At 55.0% G+C, this 26,672-nt stretch overlaps 2 protein-coding genes and 2 long non-coding RNA genes across 6 annotated transcripts; 1 reads left to right on the top strand and 3 right to left on the bottom strand.

Annotated features, from left to right (window-relative positions):
- Positions 1-456: 456 nt before the first annotated feature.
- LOC121163842 lies at positions 457-1,733 on the bottom strand. Its single transcript, XR_005884983.1, has 3 exons — positions 1,692-1,733; positions 1,059-1,256; positions 457-772 (listed from the first exon to the last, which is right to left on the bottom strand). It is a non-coding gene; the product is annotated as an uncharacterized LOC121163842 (long non-coding RNA).
- Positions 1,734-9,730: 7,997 nt separating this feature from the next.
- COMMD5 (COMM domain containing 5) lies at positions 9,731-11,312 on the top strand. Of its 2 annotated transcripts, none has more exons than XM_040991559.1 (2): positions 9,731-9,745; positions 9,949-11,312. In XM_040991559.1, exon 2 carries the CDS (start codon positions 9,971-9,973, stop codon positions 10,622-10,624), a length of 654 nt encoding a protein of 217 aa, XP_040847493.1. In that variant the 5' UTR covers positions 9,731-9,745; positions 9,949-9,970; the 3' UTR covers positions 10,625-11,312. The 2 variants fall into 2 exon arrangements, with proteins under 2 accessions (XP_040847493.1, XP_040847492.1); XM_040991558.1 differs by having other exon boundaries at positions 9,735-9,784.
- A 3,486-nt stretch (positions 11,313-14,798) lies between these two features.
- On the bottom strand, positions 14,799-25,826 carry ZNF7 (zinc finger protein 7). Of its 2 annotated transcripts, XM_040991605.1 has the most exons (5): positions 25,718-25,826; positions 24,809-24,848; positions 24,359-24,485; positions 20,439-20,555; positions 14,799-16,606 (listed from the first exon to the last, which is right to left on the bottom strand). In XM_040991605.1, the coding sequence occupies exons 2-5, from the start codon at positions 24,809-24,811 to the stop codon at positions 14,841-14,843; spliced, it is 2,013 nt and encodes a 670-aa protein (XP_040847539.1). In that variant the 5' UTR covers positions 24,812-24,848; positions 25,718-25,826; the 3' UTR covers positions 14,799-14,840. The 2 variants fall into 2 exon arrangements, with proteins under 2 accessions (XP_040847539.1, XP_040847540.1); XM_040991606.1 differs by lacking the exons at positions 20,439-20,555; positions 24,359-24,485; positions 24,809-24,848; positions 25,718-25,826 and adding an exon at positions 18,278-18,357.
- Positions 17,057-20,427, bottom strand: LOC121163883. Its single transcript, XR_005884985.1, has 3 exons — positions 19,787-20,427; positions 19,052-19,056; positions 17,057-17,658 (listed from the first exon to the last, which is right to left on the bottom strand). It is a non-coding gene; the product is annotated as an uncharacterized LOC121163883 (long non-coding RNA).
- Positions 25,827-26,672: the final 846 nt, after the last annotated feature.

Raw genomic sequence — 26,672 nt, 5'->3', positions numbered from 1 at the left:
CTATTTCAACCATTTGGGGAGTAGGGGTTGTGGGAAAAAACCTGTCTCCCCCTTTGTAACTCTGCTTTCCAAATAAAAATAAATCTTGTTTTAAAAGGCCAATACATACATTCTACTTAAAAAACTGGTGCCTGGCGCAATAGCCTAGCAACCAAAGTTCTCGCCTTGAACACACTGGGATCCCATATGCACACCAGTTCTAATCCTGGAGGCCCCTCTGCCCAACCAGCTCCCTGTTCGTGCCTTGGAAAAGCAGTCGAGGATGGCCCAAAGCCTTGGGACCCTGCACCCATGTGGGAGACGCAGAAGAGGCTCCTGGCTCCTGATCAGCACAGCTCCGGTCGTTGTGGTCACTTGGGGAGGGAATCAACAGATGGAAGATCTTCCTCTCTTGTCTCTCCTCCTCATTGTGTATCTGACTTCCCAATAAAAATTACAAAAATCTTAAAAAAAAAAAACTTGAAAGGATATGACCAGGAAAACCACTCCAGTGTCAGGCTGTTCTAGAAGAAGCCACGGATCCCTGTCCCTCGGATTCCTGTCCCTCAGATCCCTGTCCCTGGATCCCTATCCCTGGATCCCTGACCCTGGATCCCTGTCCCTCTTGCAGCCGAGCCAGGCCTGGGAGCCTCTGGGGGGGTTCTCCACCCACGCTCACCCGTTCAGCAGCTTCCAAAGACCTCTGGTTCCTCAGCTCTCATGCGATCTGGGAACCACAGTTCCTCCCCTTGCTCCAGCTGGGAGATCAGCTCAGGCTTTGGCACTGGGAATCCTGTGGAAGGTAAGAGCCTCGAGTGAGCTAGGACTGCAAGCTGCCCCAGCTGGACTTCCACGCCAAATGAGAAGTGCCCTATATCCATGTACCGGTATCATCAGGGGCTGAGAGCCCCTACCCTGGAGACACCCATGGGGCTACAGCAACAGAGAATGAAGTCCTCAGATGGGGGACACAGGGAGTCTCCAGGGAATGCACAAAGCCCAGGCTGGCCTCTGGGAACAAGGAGCATTCTAAGAACCACAGCAGCCCCCCAATCTGAGAGCTCCCCGCAAAGCGTCACCTAGAGAGGCCACGTTCCGTAATTTTCCAGCATCACGTGTCTGTTGTTGGGGGCCGAGCTGCTACTGCTCTGCCGGAGAGAAATACACAGCCACATCCTGGAAGGTCAGGGGCATCTCCGGGTGCACCTCCTTCGCGGCGACGCCTCTCCGGGAGCGCCTCCTCCCGGAGGTACAGCGCTGCCCAGGGCCGCTCCAAACTGCGGGGAGTGAAAGGAAGGAGAAGCAGCAAGTTTAGACCACGGGGTGCTGGTTACTGCGGCTGCAAGGCTTCGTGAGTGGATCCCGCTCAGTCAAGGCAGAGAATGTCTTGGCCCGGAGCGGCCCCTTAACTCAGTAACCCAGGGCAAGCGCCAGCCGAGCGCAGCCCTTGCCACTCAGTTCCTTGTGAAACCCCCGGCCTGGTTCCTCCTGCGCCCCGCTCCGCCCCGGGGAGCCCCTCTCCAAGGGTCCACTGCCCCGGGCGCACCTCCCGCCGTCCCGCCTGGTTCCTCCTGCGCCCCGCTGCGCCCTGGGGAGCCCCTCTCCAAGGGTCCACTGCCCCGGGCGCACCTCCCGCCGTCCCGCCTGGTTCCTCCTGCGCCCCGCTCCGCCCCGGGGAGCCCCTCTCCAAGGGTCCACTGCCCCGGGCGCACCTCCTACCGTCCGGCCTGGTTCCTCCTGCGCCCCGCTGCGCCCTGGGGAGCCCCTCTCCAAGGGTCCACTGCCCCGGGCGCACCTCCCGCCATCCCGCCTGGTTCCTCCTGCGCCCCGCTCCGCCCCGGGGAGCCCCTCTCCAAGGGTCCACTGCCCCGGGCGCACCTCCTACCGTCCGGCCTGGTTCCTCCTGCGCCCCGCTGCGCCCCGGGGAGCCCCTCTCCAAGGGTCCACTGCCCCGGGCGCACCTCCCAATCGGCCGGAGCGCGGGGGGCGGAGCAGCGGAAGGGCATCCGCGTGGCCGGCAGTGGACCTGTGGCTCCGCCCTCGCATTTCCGGGGTGCTCCCAGGCTCAAGGAAGGGCCGCGCTGGCGGGCGGAGCCACGGAGACCCCACTTTCCGTCCTTAGGCCCGCCCTCCACCCCCGGCCTTCCTGTGCACGAAGTCGCGGGTGAGCGGGAAGAGGGGGTGGACACGTCGGCCTGAGGTCCCTGGGGTGGACGCGCTGAGCCCAGGGCCTGCACCGAGAGGAGCCGTTTCCAGACCCTTGCTTCCACAGCGCATGCCGGCGCGCAGGAGCCAGGTGGTGCAGGGAACCCGTCTTTATGACTGCAGGTTTTTTCTGCACTTGCATGCCTGAGTGATAGCAGTATTGGCCCAAGGAATGGATCCTTGCCGGCTTATGGGAGAACTGAACTGGGCTCTGTTAGATTCGCTGACCGCCAGGGAAAGAAAAGTAGATAAAAAGAATCTAGATGGCCTTTATTCCACAGTCATCGGCTTCCCTTCCCCGCGCAGCAGAGAGAGGTGAAGGAGTGGGCAAAGAAGAAGAGCTAGGAAAAGCCGTGCGAGGGCTTTGTTAACAGGGCTTGCTTCGCCCTCCATTGGCGGAGCGATCATTGCACTGCCTCAGGCGAGCAGGCTGAAGGCCTCTGGGAGCAATTTCATCCTCCTCTGGTTAGCAGGGCAACTGTCAGGCTCCTTCTCCCTTGAGCCCAGCGCAGGACCAGGGCTGGAAGACAAAATCATTGGGGCACAGACCATCAGATTAGGGCTAGGTGTGTGGCTGTCTGTGCCTCATAAAAAATCATAAAATGTGAAATATTTTTGCACAAAAGTTTTAAGCCAATGTGTTTTTTTTTTTTTAAGATGCATTTTTTTTTAATTGGAAAGGCAGATATACAGAGAGAAAGGGATACAAAGAGAAAGATCCATCCACTGGTTCACTCCCCAAATGGCTGCAACAGCCGAAGCTGAACTAATCCGAAGCCAGGAGCCAGGAACCTCTTCCAGGTCTCCCACGCAGGTGCAGGAACCCAAGGCTTTGGGCTGTCCTCGACTGCTTTCCCAGGACACAAGCAGGGAGCTGGAAGGCAAGTGGGGCTGCCGGGATTAGAACTGGTGTGCATATGGGATCCCAGTGTGTGCAAGACAAGGACTTTAGTTGCTAGGCTACTTTGGCAGATGAAATATCTTTTCATAATATGCATTTTCTTTTTAAAAATCATATAAATTTTATTTTTTATAATTTACATATTTGATTAGGGTGCGAAGGGTCAAGGGCAAGAGGAAGAGAGGGTGAGACCATTGTTTTTTTTTTTTTTTAAGATTTATTTATTTATTGGAAAGTCAAATATACAAAGAGGAGGGACAGAGAGGAAGATCTTCCGTCCAATGATTCATTCCCCAAGTGAGCACAACGGCCAATGCTATGCCGATCCGAAGCCAGGAACCTCTTCCAGGTCTCCCACATGGGTGCAGGGTCCCAAGGCTTTGGGCCGTTCTCGACTGCTTTCCCAGGACACAGGCAGGGAGCTGGATGGGAAGTGGAGCTGCTGGGATTAGAACCGGCGCCCATATGGGATCCCCGGGGCATTCAAGGCGAGGACTTTAGCCGCTAGGCCACGCTGCCGGGCCTGAGACCACTGTTTTCACATTCTGTTTTTTCTTTCCTGTATCTGGGGGGAGGGGAGAGATAAGGGGAGAAGCCATACCCAGCCTCCCAACCAACCCAGGATCCCCGATATGGGCCAGGCTCTGAGGGTACTGCTCAAGTGGTTTTGGTAGCTCAACAATTCTGTATTGTTGCTGATCTTGCCACTCCAATCATGATGAAATCTCTCCAGAATTCACTGGGCTAACGTAGTCTGACATTGCCCAGGTATCCACCATCTATGCTTGGCTGGGATAGTTGATTGATCTTTTCTGTCCTCCGTCCTATGTTATGGTACCAGGTGTCCTCTGCAGGTCCAGTGTGCTGCCATGTCCTCCACGTGCACCTGGATATGCTGTCCTCTCTCCATCTACGCCACCGAGGAGGCCCAGCTCTGACATGTCCTACACAGTCAGACATGGAACTTGCAATTCTCTCTGTGGTTGGAATTCTGAGTCCAGTGGTTGGTTCAGTTGGGGGAACCCCATAGAAACTTCATCTAAGCTGATCCCAGACCTGACCCCTTTGTGCATGCAAATATGGGGTCCAGCACAGTCCATTGCCCAAATTGGCCCATGTTAGTTGCAATTACTAGTCAGTTGTCTCCAGCCCTGTCTTCTACGCAAACTAATGGGTGTTGCAGTCCAGCCTGATCTTGCCCACCACACACCCTCAGCCCCCATGCAAACCAGTGGGACCTGCAGCCTAGACAGAGCCACCCTCAATAACCCCACCATGCCCACACCTTGCCTGATTCCCATGCTTGCCAGTATGTACAGCAGACTGATCCTGTCTGTCCCACATCCCATTCAGCTCTCACACATGTCTATGGGCATTGAAACCTAGTTCAACCCAACCAGCCCCACTATCCAGACCACACACCTGCCAGTGGGTGCCATTCTATCTAGCCACACCTGCCCCAGTCCTGGATTTCATGTTCACCAGCTGGAGTGGCAACCCAGGAGAGAAGTGCCACTGTTTCTCTACTGGGCCCACTCCCACTCCCGCATCTTGCACTGTCCAGGTGGTTCTGCAGTTTAGCTCGACAGAGTTTTCTCCCTTGCCAGCCTCTGCCAGCTGATGCTGTGGCAAAGCCTAGCCAACCTTCATCCACTCTGGCTTGGCATATACCAGTAGTTACAATGTGTCCAGCTTGTCTCCAATCCAGCTTACATGCAGGCCAACAGGTGTTGTATCCTGCCCCTACCCCCAGTCCCAGCTCTCAGGCTCACCAGCGGAAATGGTGGCCCAGCAGGGGAGCTCCCTACAGCTCTCCTACTGGGTTCACCCACTCTCCCCAGGTCTCATGTGTGCTGGTTGCGCGCTGTGGCCCAGTCTGGCATGGCCCACCTCACCTCAGCATTTGCCAGTGGGTGCTGTAGCCTGACCTGGCCTGACCCACCCCCAGTTCCAGCTCACACTGGTAGGGACTGCTTCATAGCCAGCTCAGCCAGTCCTTAGTCCTGGCCCTAATGTGAACTGGCTGGTATTACAGCCTGATCTGGCATGACCCACACACCATTCTGGCTCTCAGATTTGCCAGCAGGTGACATGAACTGGTCCAGCCTGGCTCACCCCTGACCTGAGCCAAAGGTAAGTCCATAGGTACCATAACCTGGCCTGGTCTGGTTTGCTCCCTTTCTTGGCTTTGTGCTCACCTGCAGGAACTGTGTCCTGACAGAGGAGCTCCCCACGCTCCTCCATCAGGATATCTCCCAATGCCAGATATCACGCACACAAGTGGGTCCATGGGCCAGCCCTCCTTAGTCCACCTCCTGTCCTATTAGGAACAGTAGCCTTTCCTGACTGGCCCTCATCCATTCCAGTTCTTTTAAAAAATTTTTATTTACTTTTATTGCAAACTCAGATATACAGAGAGGAGGAGAGACAGAGAGGAAGATCTTCCGTCTGATGATCCACTCCTAAAGTGACCGCAATGGCCGATACTGTACTGATCTGAAGCCAGGAGCCAGGAACCTCCTCCAGGTCTCCCACATGGATGCAGGAACCCAAGGCTTTGGGCCATCTTCGACTGCTTTCCCAGGCCACAAGCAGGGAGCTGGATGGGAAGTGGGACTACCGGGATTAGAACTGTCACTCATATGGGATCCCAGTGCGTTTGAGGTGAGGACTTTAACTGCCAGGCCTTCACATCGGCCCCCATTCCAGTTCTTATTGTTGGGTGCTACAGCCCAGCCAACCTTAGCCCACAGCCAGACACAGCTCATGCATAGCTCAGCATGGGCAGAGACCTAGCCCAGCCTGTTCTACACCCACTCTGGTTCTCATGAGCACCAGTGGGTGCTAAAGTTAAGCCTACTCTGGCACATTCCAGACCCTGTCCACACCCACGCCGAGGGAGATTGCATCCATGTCCAGACCAGACCACAGCCCCCACTCCGGCCCTTGGCTCACTGGTAGGGACCACCACCCAGCCAGGGTGATCCCAGCCACAGACCTCATGCTTGCCAGTGGTTGCTCTGACCTAGCTTGGCATAGTCCACCCCAAGTCCCAACTCTGGTTGAAGGATGCTGCAACCTGGCCCTGCTGTCTGCTTTCATCCCTGGCTTATGCAAACCAGTAGGTATGGCAGCCTATCCCGGCATGACCTGCACTACCATCCTGGTTTCTGTACTTGCCAGTGGACTGTGGTTTGCTTGGCCCCACCCGGTCCGCCCCCTTCCAAAACTAGCTCATGTAGTTGCCGACGGCTGGAACTACCCTGCCCGGCCTGTCCAACATCCAGGCCTGGACCACTTGCTTACCAGCAGGGGCTGTGACCCACTAGGGGAGTCTCCCAGGTACTCTTACTTGGGACACTCCCAGACCCAGATCTCACGCATGCCAGCGGGTGCTTGACCCTTACCCGGGATGGCCTGCCCCATCCGTCCTGGGCTTTGTATGAGTTGGTATGGCCAGCCTGCCCCACACTCTATTTTAGGGTGCTCATGTGGGTGCTGCAGCTTGGACCTGCCCAGCTTGTTCTCAGCCCTAGCACTGGTGAGCACTTGTGAGTTCCATGGTCATATCTAGCTCAGCCCATCACCATCCCAACCCTCAAGCTAACCAGCAAGACAAGTAGTTCCATAGGGTTGGGCCCACATATCCCGCACAGGATCCACCTCTGGACCTGGTTCTCCTGCGTGTTGGTTGGTGTCATGGCCTGGTCTAATGTGACCCATCCCCTGATCTGACACTCACTGTCAATTACTGGTATCCAGCCCTGCCAGACGGGCCTCCAGTCATAGCTTGTGTGGTAGGTGTGTGGTGGTCAGCAGTATTCCATGCTAACTAGCCATATCCAGGACTCCCATGGTGGCTGGTCTGCTAGTTCATTCCCAACTGCAGTGGGGAGTGGAGCAGCCAGGACTTGAACCAGTGCCCATATGGCATCTTGGTGGGTGCAAGGTGAGGATTTAGCCACTAGGCTACCGTGCCAGGCCTATATAAAGAGGCGAGGAGGATGGGGATTAGAACCACTGCTCACATGGAATCACAGTGTGTGCCAGATGAGGACTTTAGCCACTAGGCTACTGTGCCAGGCCCAATAAATAAATATTTATTCAAAAAAAAAAAAAAAGCTGTGACTGCTGTGTCCTGCAGACATTTCAGGTGTTCACATGAAAACCAAGAAAAGAACCACTGTGAATCCAAACAGCTGAGCTCTGCAGTTAGGCCAAGAGCACTGCGGTTAGGCCGGGGAGCTGTGCAATGTGGTGTTTCCTGGAATAGATCACATGGATTCCCATGAAAACATTCAGTGGTGTGACCAGTTCTGATTCGCTGTAAACTCACCTCTTCTGACCCAGCGATTTCATAAACACACCTGTACACTGATGACTGCAAGCTAGAGTTAGCACAATAGCTCAACTAGCTAATCCTTCACTTCCAAACACCAGGATCCCATGTGGTCACTGGTTCATGTCCCGGCAGCTCCACTTCCCATCCAGCTCCCTGCCTGTGGCCTGGGAAAGCAGTCGAGGACAGCCTTGGGACCCTGCACCTGTGTGGGAGACCTGGAAGAGGCTCCGGGCTTTGGATCAACTGTAGCCACTTGGGGAGTGACCCAGAGGGTGGAAGATTTTTCTGTTTGTCTCTCCTCTCTATAAATCTGATCTGCCTTTCCAATAAAGTAAATCTTTTAAAGATTTATTTATTTTTATTAAGGTTTATTTGTTTTTCTTGGAAAGGTAGAAACACAGAGAAGAAAAAGAGAAAAAGATCTTCCATCTTCTGGTTCACTATCCAAATGACCCTCACAGCTAGAACTGGGCCGATCTGAAGCCAGGCGCTCCTTGCACGCCCCCTATGTGGATGTAGGGTCCCAAGGCTTTGGGCTGTCCTCCACTGCTTTCCCAGGCCAGAGACAGGGAGCTGGATAGGAAGCGGGGTCGCCAGGATTAGAACTGGCGCCCATATGGGTTCCTGGCAGTTGCAAGACAAGAACTTTGTCTGCTAGGCTACTGCGCCAGGCCCTTCACTCACTGTTTTAATTACCTGTATCAAATGTGGTCACCTTCTGAGGTTGGTGGTCAGAACTGCAATGTATGCACTTTGGGGGAACTTGCTGGGTGTCTCAGTTTGTACGGCATTATCAACATCCATTCATGGTGTTATCTGTTGCTTACGATTGCCCCATTGAACAGAGACAGTACAGCTTTTACAAGACGGCTTGAGCAGCTGAGATTTTTGTTTCGAATTTCCTTGTAACTCCAGACAACTTGCTTGATGAGATGTGGAGTCATGCTTAGTCCTTGGAATCAGCTCCTTTATTTATCTGGGACAGTGAGGTAAGGATTAGAAACTTTTACCAAAAAAATAACTTTGGCATTTTTTTTTAAAGATTTATTTTTATTTTTTTTTTATTAGAAAGGCGGATATACAGAGAGGAGAGACAGAGAGGAAGATCTTCCGTCCGATGATTCACTCCCCAAGTGAGCGCAATGGCCGATGCTATGCCAGTCCGAAGCCAGGAGCCTCTTCCGGGTCTCCCACACGGGTGCAGGGTCCCAAAGCTTTGGGTCGTCCTCGACTGCTTTCCTGGGCCACAGGCAGGGAGCTGGAAGGGAAGCGGGGCTTCTGGGATAGAACCGGCGCCCATATGGGATCCCGGGCATGCAAGGCGAGGACCTTAACCACTTGCGCCACCACGCCGGGCCCAACTTTGGCGTATTTTTAAAGCTTAGGAGGATTCATGTTTTTTTCTTTTGTTTTGTTTTTTTAAGATTTATTTATTTATTGGAAAAGCAGATGTACAGAGAGGAGGAGAGACAGAGAGGAAGATTTTCTGTCTGATGATCCACTCCCCAATTGGCCGCAACGGCCAGAGTTAAGGCAATCCACCAGGAGCTAGGAGCTTCTTCCGGGTCTCCCACACAGGTGCAGGGTCCCAAGGTTTTGGACCGTCCTGCACTACTTTCCCAGACCACAGGCAGGGAGCTGGATTCGAATTCTGGCATGTTCAAGGTCAGGACTTTAGCTAGTAGGCCACAGCGCTGGGCCCGTGATGGTGTCTTCTTTGTGGGTGCGCAGGTGAGGTGGTGTGGCATTATAGGTCAAATGCTCCTGTTTAAGAGAATTCTCTATTGGGCCCAGCCCATCTACCCTGTCCTCCCCGTCCATCCATCCACCCCATCCACCTTGTCCACCTGTCCTCCCCATCCATCCGTCCACCCCATGCATCCACCCACCCTGTCTACCCTGTCCTCCCTCCCGGTCCACCCTATCCTCCAAGTCCACCCTGTCCACCGCATCCACCCCGTTCATGCCGTCTTCTCTGTCCACCCTGTCCTCTCCGTCCTCCCCATCCATCCTGTCCTCCCTGTCCATCCTGTCCTCCCCGTCCTCCCTGTCCTCTCCGTCCATCCTGTCCTCCCCCTGTCCTCTCCGTCCTCCCTGTCTTCTCCGTCCTTCCCGTCCTCCCCCCGTCCATCCTGTCCACGCCGTCCACTCTGTCCTCATACCTAAGCGAGGCGGCCGGCCGCTGGGGGCGGAGCTTGGCGCGAGGAGCACAGAGGCGCGGGTCCTCCGCGCTCCTAGAGCGGTCCGGAAGTGCATGAACTGGTTCGGCTTCCGGCGGCCGCCGCGCCCCGCGCTCCAAGGCCGAGCTTCCGTGTCACGTGCGGGAGATTCGAGCGGCTGAGGGGGAGTCGTTTCAGGTGCGGGAGGTTGGGGGCTGCGGGAGGTCGGGGGTTGCAGGGCCTGGGGTCTGCGGGAGGCCGGGGCTGCGGGAGGCCAGGGCTGCGGGGGCCGAGCTGCGCTCTGTGGCTGCGTTGTGCCCCCACCCACCCGCGTGCATCCTGACTCTGCTTTCCTCCCGCAGGCAGCCGCCGACCGCGGGGGAGATGTCCGCCCTGGGGGCTGCGGCCCCCTACCTGCACCCTGCCGGCCCGGTCAGCTTCCTGGGGCCGCAGCTGCCCCCCGAGGTAGCGGCCCTGGCCCGCCTGCTGGGCGACGTGGACAGGAGCACCTTCCGGAAACTCCTCAAGCTGGTGGTCAGCGGCCTGCACGGGGAGGACTGCCGCGAGGCCGTGCAGCATCTGGGCGCCGGGCTGCCGGAGGAGCGCCTGGGGGCCCTGCTGGCCGGCACGCACACGCTGCTGCGCCGGGCCCTGCGGCTGCCGCCCAGTAGCCTCAAGGCCGAGCCCTTCAGGGAGCAGCTGCAGGAGCTCGGCCTTCCCCAGGACCTGGCCGGGGATGTGGCCAGCGCCGTGTTCGGGAGCCAGCGGCCGCTCCTAGACGTGGTGGCCCGGCGGCAAGGTGCCGGGTTGCCCCGCCTGCAGGACTTCCGCTGGCGGGTGGACGTGGCCATCTCCACCAGCGCTCTGGCACGCTCGCTGCAGCCCAGCGTGCTGGTGCAGCTGAGGCTATCCGATGGGGCCACGCACCGGTTCGAGGTCCCCGTGGCCAAGTTCCAGGAGCTGCGGTACAGCGTGGCCCTGGTCCTGAAGGAGATGGCGGCGCTGGAGAAGAAATGCGAGCTCAAGTTGCAGGACTAAGCCTGGCCTGGTCAGTGAGAGCCGGCGCCTGCATGGAGACGGGCTCGCTGTTCGGACGGCTGGGTGCAGCAGGTGCCCATTGTTAGAAGTAAGGGCTTCCCAAGCTGCACCCCGGGGCGGTCAGCTCAAGGCCATTCCGGGCCAGGGCCCTTTGGACGACGTCCTGTCCTGGCCCATTTGCTTCGTGAATCTTCCAGCAATGTCTGGATTTGCATTCTGTCTTGGATCCTAGTCTGCATGGCGCTGACACCAGTGGGTTAATGGGAAGAGAATGCACAATAAAAGCAAAACTCCAAAACAGCTTTTGTAGCTTGTTGAGTAAAGGCAGGACGCAGGTGTCAGGCGACCTTCTAGAGGGAGGGAGAGGACAGGTGGCTGGGGAGTGACCAGTGGGAAGCAGGGCTGGGAGAGGAACAGGGAGAGCCTAGAGGCCTCTAGGAGGGCCTTGGCTCACACAGAATCAGAGGAGGAGGGACGTGGCCTGCTTGGGCCCCGGGAGAGCCAGCATTGGGCCTGTGGTGGCCGCCTTGCTGCTCTGTGCTCTGGTAGACTCCTCACAGAACTTGTTGGCCAGCAGACGGCTCACGAGTGTCAGGGTCAGCAGACCGGAACTGCTGGAACTTCCTCTTTAAAGACTTATTTTTTTCATTGGAAAGGCAGACCAGATTTTACAGAGGAGAAAGTTCATTCTCCAAGTGGCTGTAATGGCCAGAGCTGAGCCCACTAGGAGCCAGGGGTTCTTTCTGGGACTCCCACGCAGGTACAGGGTCCCAAGAATCTGGGCTATCCTTGGCTGCTTTCCCAGGCCACAAGCAGGGAGCTGGATGGGAAGTGGAGCAGCTGGGACATGAACTGGCACCCGCATGGGATACCTGCGCATGCAAGGCAAGGATTGAGACACTGAGCCACTGCACTGGGCCTCTGCTAAAGCTTCAGAAAGAAGCCAGTGAGCGTCCAGCTGCAGCTGCCCCCACCTGTCCCTCAGTGTAGGCCCTTACCTCTCACCAGGCAGAGAGGAGGCTGCCCTTCAGGGTAGGAGCTGCCCAGCAAGGCCACTGAGGACTGGGCCAGGAGTTCAGAGCCCAAGCAGGGGCTGGTATCCTGCCCACAGGGTGGAGTCCTTTAGCCCTGGTACTCTTCCTGTGCCCCTGGACAGTCCTGCAGAGAGGATGGAGCTGTCCGGTGCCCACCCAGCAGCCTTCTGCCTCAGCTATGGGACATGCTTAAGCGCTGTGCACTTGATGTGTCTGGAAAGGACCTAAAAGCAAAGCACTTGTTTTCTGATTTACCAGAAGATCTATTTCTGCAAGAAAAAAAGGTCATCACTTGTCAGTTGCTGTTTCCTGCTTGAAATTAAACATTTCAGGACTCTTGAGGTTGCCACAATGGCTAATTTTTTTTTCTTTTTTAAAGATTTATTTATCTTATTGGAAAGGCAGATGTACAGAGAGGAGGAGAGAGAGAGGAAGATTCCCCGTCCAATGATTCACTCCCCAAGTGACCACAACAGCTGGTGCTGCGCCGATCCAAAGCCAGGAGCTAGGTCTCCCACATGGGTGCAGGGTCCCAAGGCTTTGGGCTGTCCTCCACTGCTTTCCCAGGCCAGAAACAGGGAGCTGGATGGGAAGTGGAGCTGCTGGGATTAGAACCGGCGCCCATATGGGATCCCGGAACATTCAAGGTGAGGATCTTAACCATTACGCTATGGTGCTGGGGCCCAAAACTTAAAATTCTTTTAAAAATTTTTCTTATTGGAAATTCAGATTTACACGGAGGAGAAACAAAGATCTTCCTTCTGAGTGGAGGTGAAGACCAGCTAAGCACAGGACTGGCTGAGATCCTCTGCCACAGTCCTGACAGCTGAGTGGGGGGCTAGACAAGGGGTGGGACTGACAACTCTGAGTGGGGGGCTGGACAAGGGACAGGACAGCTGAGTGGGGGCTAGACAAGTGGCAGGACTGACAGCTGGGAAGGTGCCCTGATTTCACAGGGATGCCAACTGCTATAGGCTTTTTTGGGGGGGGGATAATATGTCCCATGTTTTTTAATTTATGCAAAAGTTTTTAAAAATATACTTTAAGAAAGCCTCCAGGCATTAGGACCTGTCTTTGGCTTCCACCTTCACCCCTTCCTCTTGCACTCCCCTCTCGCCAGCCCCCACCCTGCACTGGAGCTTGAGCACACTTGGATGCAGGGACAGCTCTGAAGCCACTGTTCACAGGAAACGCACAAGGCAGTACCCCTGCTTTGCTCCAGGAGGAGAGAGGACAAAGGAATTGATGGCTAAAAAGTGTCCCCCACAGAAAGTCAACAGGGAAATAAACAAAAAAATAGGGAGGGAAGAAAAATAAGACTCGAAGCCTTCAATAGGAGGGCAACAGATGGAGATGAGCATTTACCAGGGAAAGGATAGGCCCACCCTTCCTGCTGCCACTCCGGTGGGCAGGCCAGTTGCCCCCTCTTTGCAGGGACACAAGGTGACAATGGCACCTGGGGAAGCTGGCAGACAATCTCACCCGCCCTTGGTCTGGGGGGAAATGTGACGCTCACACTCCCACAGGCAGGATGGTGCGGGTTCTCTGTCCCTAGCCCGGAGAGCACCCGGGTACAGCTGAAGGATCCCAGTTCCCACACGCAGGCTGTGTAGACTCAGGCACACCCACCCAGAATCCCAGGGCTCTGCCTGCAGAGGTTGACCAGCTAATGCTGTTCACACACTTGCTCGTGGGGGAGGGATCGCAGAACTGCTCTCCATTAGGGTGGGCTTTCCTGGCTCAGGTCCTGGTGACCACTTTTCCCCTGCACTGCTCACAGCTGGACAGCAGGTACAGGGTGAGGGACCCCAGCCTGCAGAGCAGCTGACCCACCTTGGGAGCAGGAGGCCTTCAAGAGGGTTCAGCTCAGTTAAGAAAGCACTGGAGGATGGACAAGCGGGGTATTTATTCTCTGCCAGGTGCAGTGTGATGCACTCCTATATATTACCCTGAAACTGCATGTTTCCAGGTAAGCAATTAGGCCGCGATTCCTAGGTGTGACCCCAAAGACTCCAGGGCTATTTCCCTGGCTCCAGCAGCAGTGGGTGCACATTCTCCCCAGCCTGCTGCACCCCTGGGATGCTCCAATGGGTTAGGTGATAGGTACCCCCCTCCAGACGCTCTCCAGCCCTGGAGATGTGTTTCCCACTGTGGAAGCAGCCCGAGACTGGGCTTGCAGGGAAAAACGTCCTAGGAACTGTGGTCACTTGCTCAGTGGCAGGGCCTTCTCCTGCCTCCCCATCAACTGAAAGGACCTGGGGTCTCCTCTGTAAAGTCAGAACTACAGATGGCACCATGTCAGGACATGGCCTTTATTCAGTGGGTCAAACATTTTGGCAAATAAACACAGCCCAATTCTGAACTGTTCCAACATTTTAATTGTCAGGACAAATAATCCCATATAAAACAGCATGACAGTATAGTAGTCAAGGTCCTTGCCTTGAACACACCGAGATCCCATATGGGTGCCGGTTCTAATCCCGGCAGCTCCACTTCCCATCCAGCTCCCTGTTTCTGGCCTGGGAAAGCAGTCGAGGATGGCCCAAAGCCTTGGGACTCTGCACCTGCATGGGAGACCCGGAAAGAAGTTCCTGGCTCCTGGCTTTGGATTGGTTCAGCTCCAGTCGTTGCGGCTGTTTGGGGAGTAAATCGTTGGACGGATGATCTTCCTCTCTCCTTCTTTATACATCTGACTTTCCAATAAAATAAAATTTAAAAATTAATTGTTGGGCCCAGCGCGATAGGGTAGTGGCTAGTCTTCACCTTGCACATACCAGGATCCCATATGGACACCAGTTCTAATCTCGGTGGCTCTATCTCCCATCCAACTCCCTGCTTGTGGTCTGGGAAAGGAGTCGAGGACAGCTCAAACCTTTGGGATCCTATACCTGCATGGGAGACCGAAGACGCTCCGGGTCCTAGCTTCAGATCGACTTAGCTCTGGCTGTTGTGGCCACTTGGGGAATGAATCAGCAGATGTAAGATCTTTCTGTCTCTCCTCCTTTCTGTATAACTTTCCAATAATAACAACAAAAAAAAAATCTTAAAAGAAAAACCCGAAAAAAAAAAATAATAAAATAAAATAAAATGTTGACTGCATCCCATGAAAAAAAAAAAAGAAAGAAAAACCCGAGCAGGTTAAGGCTATGGATTTATTCACATTTACACAGGTCACTGGTCTATCACATGTGAATTTTTTGATGCTGAGTAAGCCTTGAGCTCCGGTTAAAAGCTTTGCCACAGTCACTACATTTATACGGCTTCTCCCCTGTGTGAATTCTCTGATGTATAATGAGGTGTGAGCGCCACCGGAATATCTTTCCACAGTCCGCACACTGATGCAGTTTCTTTACCGTGCTGACTTTTTTGCGGCTCATGAAGGTGGAACCCTCCAGGGTGCTCCCGTACTCACAGGACCACTGGGCTCGCGTATGGATTCTCTGGTGCTCAATGAGGTAAGAGCTCCGGCTGAAGGCCTTCCCACACTCACTGCATTCGTAGGGCTTCACTCCTGCATGAATGATCTGGTGTTGGAACAGGGTCGAGTTCTGACTGAAGGCCTTCCCACACTCGCTGCATTTGTAGGGTCTCTCCCCAGTGTGGACCCTCTGGTGTATGGTGAGCTGTGTGCTCATGCTGAAGGCTTTCCCACACTGGAGGCATTCATAGGGCTTCTCTCCTTTATGGATCCTCTGATGGTAAATGAGGCTGGAGCTCTGACTGAAAGCTTTGCCACAGTCATTACACACGTACGGCTTCTCCCCAGTGTGGATTCGCTGGTGCTGAATAAGGTGTGAGCCCTGGACAAAGCCTTTTCCACATACGTCACACTTAAACGGCTTCTCTCCGGTGTGAGTTCTCTGGTGGCGAATAAGCCGAGAGCTACAGCCAAACGCCTTTGTACACTTGTTGCATTTGTAAGGTTTCTCTCCAGTGTGGACCAACTGATGCTGACTGAGCCGAGAGACCCATCTGAAAGCTTTCCCACACTCGCCACATTTAAACGGCTTCTCCACAGAGGGAATTCTCGGGGGTGGACCTGAGTTTGGTCCATCAGAGGTCCTTGTGATTTGAGATTTCTCCCCAGCATGCATCCTCTGATGTTGAACCAGAGTAGAGCTCTGGCTGAAGGCCTTCCCGCACTCCTTGCACTGGTAGGGCCGCTCTCCTGTGTGCGTCCTCTGGTGTCTGACCAGCTGTGATTGCTGACTGAAGGCCTTCCCGCACTCCTTGCACTGGAAGGGCCTCTCTCCCGTGTGGGTCCTCTGGTGGTGGATGAGGCTTGAGCTCTGACCAAAGGCTTTTCCACATTCCTCACACCTGTAGGGCTTCTCACCCGTATGAATTCTTTGATGCTGAATAAGTTTTGAGCTCAGTCGGAATGCTTTTCCACACTCAATGCATTTAAACGGCTTCTCTCCAGTGTGGATTCTCTGGTGCTGAGTAAGCTGTGAACACAGCCTGAAGCCTTTGCCACACTCCTCACATGCATACGGCTTCTCACCGTGGCCGTCACTGTGAAGTGTGCCCGGCAGGCAGGCCTTCCGGCACTCCTGGCATCTGCCAGGCCTCCTGCGAAGGTGCATGGCCCAGGGTAGAGCAGCAGCCACGGTGCGCCGGAATCCCCCGCCACAGGTGTCACAGCTCTGCCATGGGCGCTCTGCCTCTGTGTTCTCACTGCAGCCAGGCTGACCCCGCTGGGCGGCGTCTGTGCTGAGGGGCTTGGGAGCCTCAGACCCTTTGCTCAAACAGCTTTTCTGGATGAGCGGGCTCCTCACTCCCAGCCCAAAGCTGCACGGATGGCTCTCTGACCAGACCTCAGTGTCTTTACAACCAAGACCTCGAGGAAAACCCTGTGGTTCTGCTGTGACCATCGTTGTGTGAGCTTCTGGTTTTAGAGAGACTGGGTCCCCAACGGCCTCTCCGTAGTCAGTCCTGCTCCCAGAATCTGAAAGGAACAGAAAATTCTAATGTTCCTCAGGTCCTAAGCTCAGAGTAACAGCCCACGACAGACTGCAGTGAGCACCATGACAGCCCGTGTGGGACACCTGTGACACTTCTCAGAGCCTAGAAAGCTGAGTTCACACATTCATGTGCCAACACTGAAGCACATGCTGTGGACTAGGCAGGGTGCCGAGAGCCACAGAGAGCTCCATCGTCCAGGGCCTGGGGAGGCAAAACAGACCAGACAGAGCAGCAGAGGGTGGGCCAGGACAAGGGAGTGAGCAGAGGCAGGAGTGAATGAGAGCAAGGACAGGAACGAGTGGGGGCAGGAGGAGAATGAGTGAGGGCAGGAGTGAGAGCAGGGGCAGGAGTGAGTGAGGGCAGGAGTGAGTGGGGGAAAAAGGGGTATGGGTGAGGGTAGAAGGGGTGTGAGTGAGAGAACGGGGCAAGAGTGAGTGAGGGGAGGAGTTGAGTAAGGGCTGAGTGAGTGACGGCAGGAGTTGAATAAGGGCTGAGTGAGGGCAGGAGTAAATGAGGGCAGGAGTTGAGTAAGGGCTGAGTGAGTGAGGGCAGAGATGACAAGGGGCTTATGGGGTAGCACAGGAGCTGCGTGCCCAGGCCAGTCCTAGGACCTTTGACCTTCAACTTCTGCCTCCTCAAGTCTCTGAGCCCCTCCTACCCACACAGACCCTGCTGGTTCCTGAACTTCAGTCTCTACACCCACTGACCCACATTTCCTGAGTAGTCCCCTCGCTCCCCAGGTCTTTCTGACTTTTGCTTCCTTTTGGAATCTCTAAACAATCCCAGGCTCTCTTCTGCTCTCAGACACCAAGAAGAGACTTACCCTTGCTAACCCTGTTTGGACCACAGTCATGCATACCTGACTGGATTCCATCCCACAGCCTGAGCTCAAGCTTCGCTTTCATGCTCAATGCTGGTGACCAACAGAGCAGCAGGAAGCAGCCTCCAAGGTGGACAAATGAGAATCGTTCCTCCATTACCCTTCTCCCATGGCCCCCATCCTAACCCTACACCTGCTACAGTGACTGAGCACCCCTGCCCTAACCCTACACACTGGAGTCGGGGGCTGCAGCTTGGCCATGAGAGGAAAGCAGCCGCTCAGGGCTGCCCCAGTGAGGGTCTCTCTACCCAGTGTGCCACAGGGATGCGCCAAGTCAGAGACACTAAGTCCCCAGGCCTGGTCCTTGCCCACACACTCATGACCACAGTGCACCTCTGCCAACAGGGCTTGCCCAGCCTCTCGAGGAAGCAGGACATGCAACCATGCAGCATGCCCTGCTCCCTGCTGCCCCTGCGGTAGACCCCTAAGAGAGCCAGACAGCACACAGCTGAAACAGATATTGCCCATGGAACAGGCCTGTGTGGTTCAGAACACACAAAGCAAGCAATGAGAATGTCACAAAGCACCCAGCTGTGACTGAGTTCCCAACTCCAGCCTCCCTACCTCTGGTGTGTGAAAAGCAACCTGAGGCCCAGATGGAGTTCTAGGCTCCTGGATTGTGCCTGGCTCAGCAGCAGCTGTCATAGCCTCTCTGGAGAATGAATCAATCTAACTCCAAACAAGGGGCAAGCAATTCTGTGTCTGGACAAGCCACATGGGCACTGGTGTGACTCCTGGCTGCTCCATGTCCAGTCCAGCTTCTGGCTAACGCACCTGGGAAAGCAACAGATAGCGTCCAAAGTGCTGCAGAAGGCGCGCAGAAAGCTCCGGGCTCCGGACTCCAGACTGACCCAGCTCCTGGCTCTGACTTGGCCTGGCTCCTGCTTTTTTTTTTTTAAAAAAAAGATTATTTTTATTAGAAAGGCAGATATACAGAGAGGAGACACAGAGAGGAAGAACTTCCATCCGATGATTCACTCCCCAAGTGACCACAACGATCAGAGCTGAGCTGATCCAAAGCCAGGAGCCTGGAGCTCTTCCAAGTTTCCTACACAGGTGCAGGGTCCCAAGGCTTTGGGCCGTCCTCGGCTGCTTTCCCAGGCCACAAGCAGGGAGCTGGATGGGAAGTGGGGCCGCCAGGATTAGAATTGGTGCCCATATGGGATTCCGGCCGTTCAAGGCGGCGACTTTAGCCACTAGGCCCTATTTAATTAATTTATTTACAAAGATTTATTTACTTTATTAAAAAAATCAGATTTTTAGAGAGAAGGAGAGACAGAGAGAAAGATCTTCCATCCATTGGTTCCCTCCCCAAGCGGCCACAATGGCCGGAGCTGAGTTGATCTGAAGCTAGAAGCCAGGAGCCTCTTCCTGGTCTATCACACGGATATAGGATCCGAAATCTTTGGACCGTTCTCTACTGCTTTCCCAGACCACAGGCAGGAAGCTGGAAGGGAGATGCAGCAGCTGGGATACAAACTGGCACCCACAAGGCAAGGACTTTAGTTGCTAGGCTACTGCACTGTGTCCATGGGGCTGCATCTTAACTGACACTCCCCCATCCAGCCCCCAGTAGCTTTTTTCCCACACAAGGGTCAGGAAGAATGCAAACTGGAAGGCCATGTAGGGAGGGTAAGTGTAGTGAATCCATGGAGGCTAGGGGTACGCCAAGAGCTCTTGACCACCCTCCTTACACCACAACGCACCCAGTAGGTCTGCATGATGTTTTAAACAAACTGTTCCCCCAAACTCATGCAAGAGTGGGAGCTCCAAGGACTGATGGTGGGAGCCACCATAAGGAAGACCTTAGGTCGCTGGGCCTGCTCAGGAATGATGGGCAGGCCTTGTGCCGCCCTGGAGCACGTCACCACCGTGACACCACCCACTGTGTGGTCCTTGTCAGAGGCCAAGCAAGTGGAGCCTGTAACCTTGGATTTACATGTCCCAGCCCAACAACCCTTTCCTCCCTAAAGTACCTGGTCGCTGGGGACTCGCGAGAACAATGCACGCGCACTGAAAAGGTCGTACCAGGCACCTGCTCATGGCAGGAGGATGTGTCCCGGGAGCAGCAGTCCTGCAGGTCCCACCAGCACTGCCATAGTGCTGTGAGGACACAAGGTGGAAGTGGGTAACCTTTACTCCTGGTACGGAGATACACGAACACCTGTGCTTCCCAGATGGGGCTACACAGCCAACAGCAGCTGAGAAGGAAACAGACCACATGGGCCGACATTGGACAAGCAGGGGTGGATGGGCCTAAAGAAGCACCTACTCTAACCCTACACACACTACAGTGAGTGAGCACCCTGACTACACACTACAGTGAGTGAGCACCCTGACCCTAATTCTTCACATGTTAATATCCAACTTATATTGAATCAGCTTGTTGCCCAGGCCCCCAGTTGACAAGGCCATAGGCTGACTCCTAGTTGTACACTGACAGAAGAGGGCTGCTGGGAACATGGGTAGTGACAGCACCCCAAGTCAGTCTGATGATTTCTGGAAACACAAGACAGTTTAAGTGGCATGAAAGGGTTCCTTCCACAAGCCTTCATGGAGAGCCCCTCCCTTGTACCCGACGGCTGCGTCTGTGCTCCACGGCCAGGAGACAGCAGGTGTCTCCTGCCCAAGCCACCTGGCTTGTGGCTAGGCTAGAATCCCCTCACAGGCAAGGGACACGTCTACCTGCTGAGAGCCAAGTTCAACGCTTCATCTACAACTTCAGGTTTGTTTGTTTAAGAAAGCATCAGTTTCACCAGAAGTGGAAGATGTAGAGTGAGTAATGTGTGCGTGCTTTACTGCCGTTGGTCTCTCCTCAGGCAGCCCCATCCCCACAGTGCCGTGGCACCTCCTGTCTGCAGGCAGCACAGGTGGCACCCGGCTTGGCCCTGGGGACACGACCAGCCTCCTTCTCAACCAAGGGCCCACAGCTCACCTGTCTTTGGGCTCCTTGGTGCCTCTGGCCTCTCCTCTCCCTTCAGGTCAAGCACCCATGGCTCCTGTCCCCGTTCCAGTCGGGAGATCAGCTCAGGCTTGAAGACCAGGAATCCTGCTGTGTGTGGCAGAGAGCGATGCTAGGAGCGCAGCTCAGAGACGGGGCAGGCCTCAGCCCCTTGGTCTCCAGGGGCAGGGGTCAGAGGGCTGGGCTCAGGCAGACGCTGCAGGCAGTGGGCAGACAGGATGCTCCCAGCACACTGCAGCCCTTCTGTGCAGTCTGGACTCCCACAACCTCCAGGGGTTATAATCAGTAAATTTCTGCATAAACAGGCCAGCTACATTCCAGCACTTCACTCAGCAGAACAGAGACATTCAAGAGGTAGGGGTGGTGAATAAAAAAAAGAAACAACAGAAACGGGCAAAGACGACTCTGAGTCAGTGTCCTTCCAATCCGGAATCCCTGTCCACAGAACCCCTTCCTCAACGTGTGCAAGGTGGGAGGACTGTGCACACCCACCTGGCCGTCTACCTTCACTGCCTGTCAGGAATGTCGGCCTGGCTCTGGGGAGGCTCCCGTGGATCTGCAGTCTCCACGCTCAAGCCCCTGGGTGCAGGCAGGACCACTCAAAAGCACAGCACATGAGGGCAGAGAAACATCTGTGTCCAACTGTGACGGGGTCACAGCAGTGCAAAGACCACCAACATAGGACCCAAACACACCTGGTGTGAAACTGACCACTTAGGGTCAGTGCTTCAGGGTGGCCCTCTAATCTTCCCCATGTGTGCTGGTTTGATTCCCGGCTGCTCCATTTCCCATCCAGCCTCTGTTTATGTTGCGGGAGAGCAGTGTAGCTCATGCACTTTCCTTGCACCCATGTGGGAGACCCAGAAAGGATCCTGGCTCTGGATCACCCAGCTGCAGTCACTGCAGGCACATGGGGGATGAACCAGTGGGCAGATCTCTGTCAATCTGCCTTGCAAGTAGAAAGAAAGAAATCTAAAAAAAAGAAAGAAAGGGAGGGAAGGAAGGAAGGAAGGAAGGAAGGAAGGAAGGAAGGAAGGAAGGAAGGAAGGAAAGAAGGAAATTACACAAAGGTATCTTGGAAAAGGAATGCTTACTGTGGGGCAGCTGCGTTTATCATGGGGCAAACTCCATAGAATGCAACAGAAGTAATATGTGAAGGTAACACCTTATATTCTTGAATAGATTTACTAGAAACAGACCATAAAACATCAACAAGGTTAACTATTCAACTCAAAAGCTGTTAACAAAACAATAGAACCCAAATAAAAGGAACAAGACAATAAATTGTGAGGACTCAACAAAATATAATAGACATATTATATGTCTATATGTAGACATATATAGTCATATATAATAGACATACAATAACAATACCATCCCTCCACTACAAAAAAAAAAAAGAATTAGCAAAGTTGGGCTTAGCAAAATCCTTAGCAAAGGATTAACCAGTTTGTAGAGGCCTGGCGTGGCAGCCTGGCAGCTAAAGTCCTTGTCTTGCATGCACTGGGATCCCATACGGGTGCTGGTTCTAATACTGGCAGTCCTACTTCCCATCCAGCTCCTTGCTTGTGGCCTGGGAAAGCAGTTGAGGACAGCCCAAAGCCTTGGGACCTGCACCCATGTGGGAGACCTAGAAGAGGCTCCTGGCTTCAGATTGGCTCAGCTCTAGCTGTTGTGGCCGCCTAGGGAATGAATCGGGATGGAGGATTTCCACCCCCCACCCACCTCCTCTCTGTATATCTGACTTTCCAATAAAAGTAAATCTTTAAAAAAATGTTGTATGGATTTGTGGCAAAAACCAATCAAGGTTAACTCAGTGATCTTGTCTCCCTGAATCCTTCAGAACTGGAGAGAGACAGCAGAAGCTGCCCAGCTTGCTTCAGCTTGCTTCATGAACCCTGCAGGCCAATGCCACTTGCCAAAAATGTCAAAATTATACAAGGAAAATTTAAAAAAAGAAAACAAAACTCTAAGTCATTTTTGCTAATGAATAGGGATACAAAAATCCAAAATGAAATATTGACCAACTGAGTCCAAATTTACTTTGTAAATACCATGGTTAAGGCAGGTTTTATTCTGGGAATAGGAAAAAACTCATCAATTGTAATTTCACTATCCCAGTTTTAAGAACTGTGTGATTCTGTGGACCAGTTCCCCACAGGATTGATACAGCTGGGAGATTGGTACAGCTGCACCATGCCCGATCCAGTGTCTTAGTAACGCATCTGCAGGCACAGTGGAAGACGGCTCACAGGCTAGGGAGGCACTCATGTAGGAGATCAGGAAAGGCTCCTGGCTCCTAGCTCCAGCCTGGCCCAGTCCTGACCACTGTGGTCATTGGGGAGTGAACCAGAGAATGGAAGACCTCTCCCTCTCTCACTTTGTCCTCTCCTCTGTCTCTGTCTCTCTCTCTCTGACACCCAAATTACTAAAATAAATTAAGAGCGCAATAAGCCTCAGGGGCCCAGCTGACCATCACACTGGCCTTGGCCAAGGTGGCTGGGAGGGCACCAAGCTCTCAGTCACTGAACCTCCTAATGCAGATACAGCCAGTGAAGAGGCCCAGCTGACCATCACACTGGCCAAGGTGGGCTCCACCAGCCCTCGGAAGCCGGCAGCAATGTTGTACAATGACAGCAACCAGCTAACCCTCTACCAACAAGAGCCAGAGTTTCCATCTGCACGGGAGATCACTACTTCAAGGGGCGGATCAAGACCCACCCTCCACATAACCACAAATTTAGTGCCTCTTAGAGTCCCACTGGGACTTCAGGGGTACCCAGTGGAGCTGGCCCAGCAGAGCTGACCCAGAGGACTGGCTATGAGGGGCGGACAACTGTATCAATGAGCAGTGGGCAAGGAAAAAATTTCAAATATAAGTTCAAATGCCCAACTCAAAAGGTAAACCTTAGACATCTCAGTATTGTTAAAATCTGACCAGAGCACAGGGAAAGCTATTTACAAAACCCTACACAGCATGACCACATCTGGAGGCTCCCAGCCACACACATCCTGACACACTTCCCCATCTGACCCTACACAGCATGACCACATCTGGAGGATCCAGCCACACACGTCCTGACACACTTCCCCATCTGACCCAGACATGGACACAGCATGAACTTGTGTCATTAGCAAGTACCATGGCCTGTGTGCAGACACACTCCACTACTGCACAAATGAACTCAGCTGCAGGCAGTCCCAACTACCTGTTACAAGAGCTACACAACCTGAACACACATGTACAAGGTTACATGAGCTGCCACATCCTATACATGTGGACTCAGCCTGACATACTCAGGTCTTTATTCTGCAGCTGCCATCAGCTCCTCCCACGAAACATTCTACGCTGTTCTTTGTCTCAATCATATTGTCCTAAAAGCTGGCACTGAAGCAAGGAGCTGCTATAGGAGCAGAACTATGAAAAATGCTGCAGCTGAGGTTGAAGAAGCAGTCGCAGGTGGCAGGGATGCAGCAGCCCATGTGTCACACACGCACTCACTCCCTCCCAAGGCTGAACCCCACAGAGCACTTCTCAGGAGACTGCAGCGGTGACGTCTGCAGAGGCAGAATGGGAGTCCATTGAGGCAGGACAAGCAGGGCAAGGGCACAGCATCTGCGCAACCCTTAGAGACCTTCGCGGTCACTCCTTGCTCCTCTAGTTGACAATCATTTCATGTTTGGATTATATTCCCAATAGCCTCGGGATTTATAAAAAAAAAAAAAAAAGGCTTTTTTATTAGCTCTGGAACTCTGCCTACCCCTGGAGCTCAATGCTGGCACATACAAAGCTTGGAGCCTGTCTGCCCTCATAGGCCCAAGGCCCACTCAGCCTCTACACCCACAACCACTGTCAGGGGCCTGTCCAGGCAAGTCCCAAGGGGAAGCCTCACCTAGTCCAGCCACACTGCTGTGGTTCTCCAGCATCACCTCCCTGTACAGGGCCCTCTGGCCAGGGTCTAGACACTGCCACTCCTCACGGGAGAAGTGCACAGCCACGTCGCCAAACGTCACCGCCTCCTGCAATGACACAATCCATGCCATGGGATCCCTGAGGGCCGGTTCCCTTGGCACTACTTCAGGGTCCCTGGGTGCCAGCCACCTTTGGGCACCACCTCAGGGCAGGCCCTAAACATCTACAAAGACAGCGACAGGTTCTTCAGGCTGTAGAATCCCGAGGCAGCTACTGTCTGGGAGAAAGGGGCCCCAGCTATGGTAGCATTACGCCCTCCCCTTAACACCCCAGGTGATTCTGGTCTGTGCGGTCCACCTTCCACCCAGGGAAAGAAGCAAAGGGTGCGGGGCCGAGCCTGGCAAGGGCCATGGGGAGTCAGCATCCCTACCATGAGCGGGGTGGGTGGATATCCACATGTCCTGTACAACCTGTGGAAGAGGAGGAGAGGGTCAGAGGCTGGGGTGCCAAGGTCCTGACTTTCAGGCTCCTTCCGTGGCACAATGACAGGGTTCTGAGCCAGACAGGAGAGTGTGCCAAGCAGCCACCACTCCGTGGAATAATCTGACCCCACGTGATGGAAGCACCACTCACTCCATCACCATGGAGCGGCTGTGCCAGGCCAGCCCCTTGGCAACAAGGGTGCAACAAAAGGCCAAACCATGCCTTCACTCCTAGTGGGGGAAGGTGCTGACACACGCAGGTGCACCTGGAGGGGAAACGTGCTGACACACGCAGGTGCACCTGGGGGGGAGGTGCTGGCACACGCAGGTGCACCTGGAGGGAGAGGCGCTGACACACGCAGGTGCACCTGGGGGGAGGTGCTGACACACGCAGGTGCACCTGGAGGGGAACATGCTGACACACACGCAGGTGCACCTGGAGGGGAAATGTGCTGACACACACACAGGTGCACCTGAAGGGGGAACATGCTGACACACACGCAGGTGCACCTGGAGGGGAAACGTACTGACAGTCATGCACAAGGACGCTGAAGCACAGAGCACGAATGCATCGAGCTTCACTTAGGTCACTTTCTCGGGAACTAGGCCAGCATGTGCAGCGCTGCAGATGGGCTCAGACGACAGGGTGGTCAGAGGAGGGACACGAGCGGGCTCGGGTCACAGTTCCCTGTCCCCCAGGTGCTCCCGGGAGGCGGGCGCGCTGCGTGCGGAAGCCCCAGGTCGCCAGCACGGAACGTGGCACGAGCCTCGCGCTGCAGAAGGCTGCACCGGGAGCACCTCGCCCGCCCGGCTCTCCGCGGCCCCTCAGCAGGGCGAAGGACGCAGCGTCGACTCACCCGGCCAGAGCGGCAGCCCGCAGACAGCCCGCGCCGCCGGAAACCAGCCTCGCACACGCCCGCCCCGCCGACTTCCGGCCCTTCTGGGCCGCTCGGAGGCCCGCACGGCTCGGCGGCTTCCGGTTCCGTCTCCAGGATTCCCAGTAAGAGGCGTGGCTGATCACAGGAAGGGCGGGGCTCGGCCCACGGGAGGGACGGGGCCTGGATGGGGCGGAGCTTCCAGGGTGCCGGGCAGTGGCGCCCGCAGGTCCGGGTGAGGGTTCGAGTCCCGGTCAGGGTCTGTGCCGTCCGCCCTGGTCCCGTGCACCGTGTGGGATGCAGGAGCAGCGCGGTGGCGACAGGCCCGGCCCCCCTGTCCCCATTAACCGGGGAACAGCGTCCTTCAGCGCCCTGGCCCGCCGGGAGTGCCGCTGTCCGTGAGTCTAGTCCTGCAGGGCTGGAGTTGATTCAGCACCCCAGGCTCGCTATGCCGGCTCCCCTCACCAAGGTGCTGACCCACCGTGGACCCTGCTGCCCCAGCACCCTGTACCCACCGTGGACCGACCCCTCTGCCCCAGCGCCCTGTGCCCCCGGCTGCAGCCTGAGACCCTTCCTGCTGTCAGCCTTCGCCCTGGTTCTCTGGCCAGGGCCTTGCGGTCACTCCACTCTCCTGTCTACTGAGCACGGGCAGTGTGAGGCTCAAGATGGGCCTGCTGACATGTGGCCAAGGGCAGTAAGGCATGGGGGTAAAAGGGAACAGCAGGATTCCCAGGCACCAGCAGCGGGGGTGGGACCCAGATCCCTGGATGGGGTGGAAAAGTGGGAATGGGACCCATGCCATGCAAGGACTGCTGGATCATCCAGCCAGCCATGACCACACTGTGAGGAGAAGCCCGCCAAGTGCTAAAAAGACAATGATTTATTTTATCGAAAGACAGAATTACAAAAAGAGAGAGAAACTGGTGGTTCAGTCCTC

Source organism: Ochotona curzoniae, unplaced genomic scaffold (assembly GCF_017591425.1).
Source record: "Ochotona curzoniae isolate NIBS_2020 unplaced genomic scaffold, NIBS_Ocur_1.0 contig_65, whole genome shotgun sequence".
Classification (NCBI taxonomy): Eukaryota; Metazoa; Chordata; class Mammalia; order Lagomorpha; family Ochotonidae; genus Ochotona; species Ochotona curzoniae.
The sequence above is the reverse complement of the archived record's forward strand: the minus strand, read 5'-3'. Positions and strand labels throughout refer to the sequence as shown.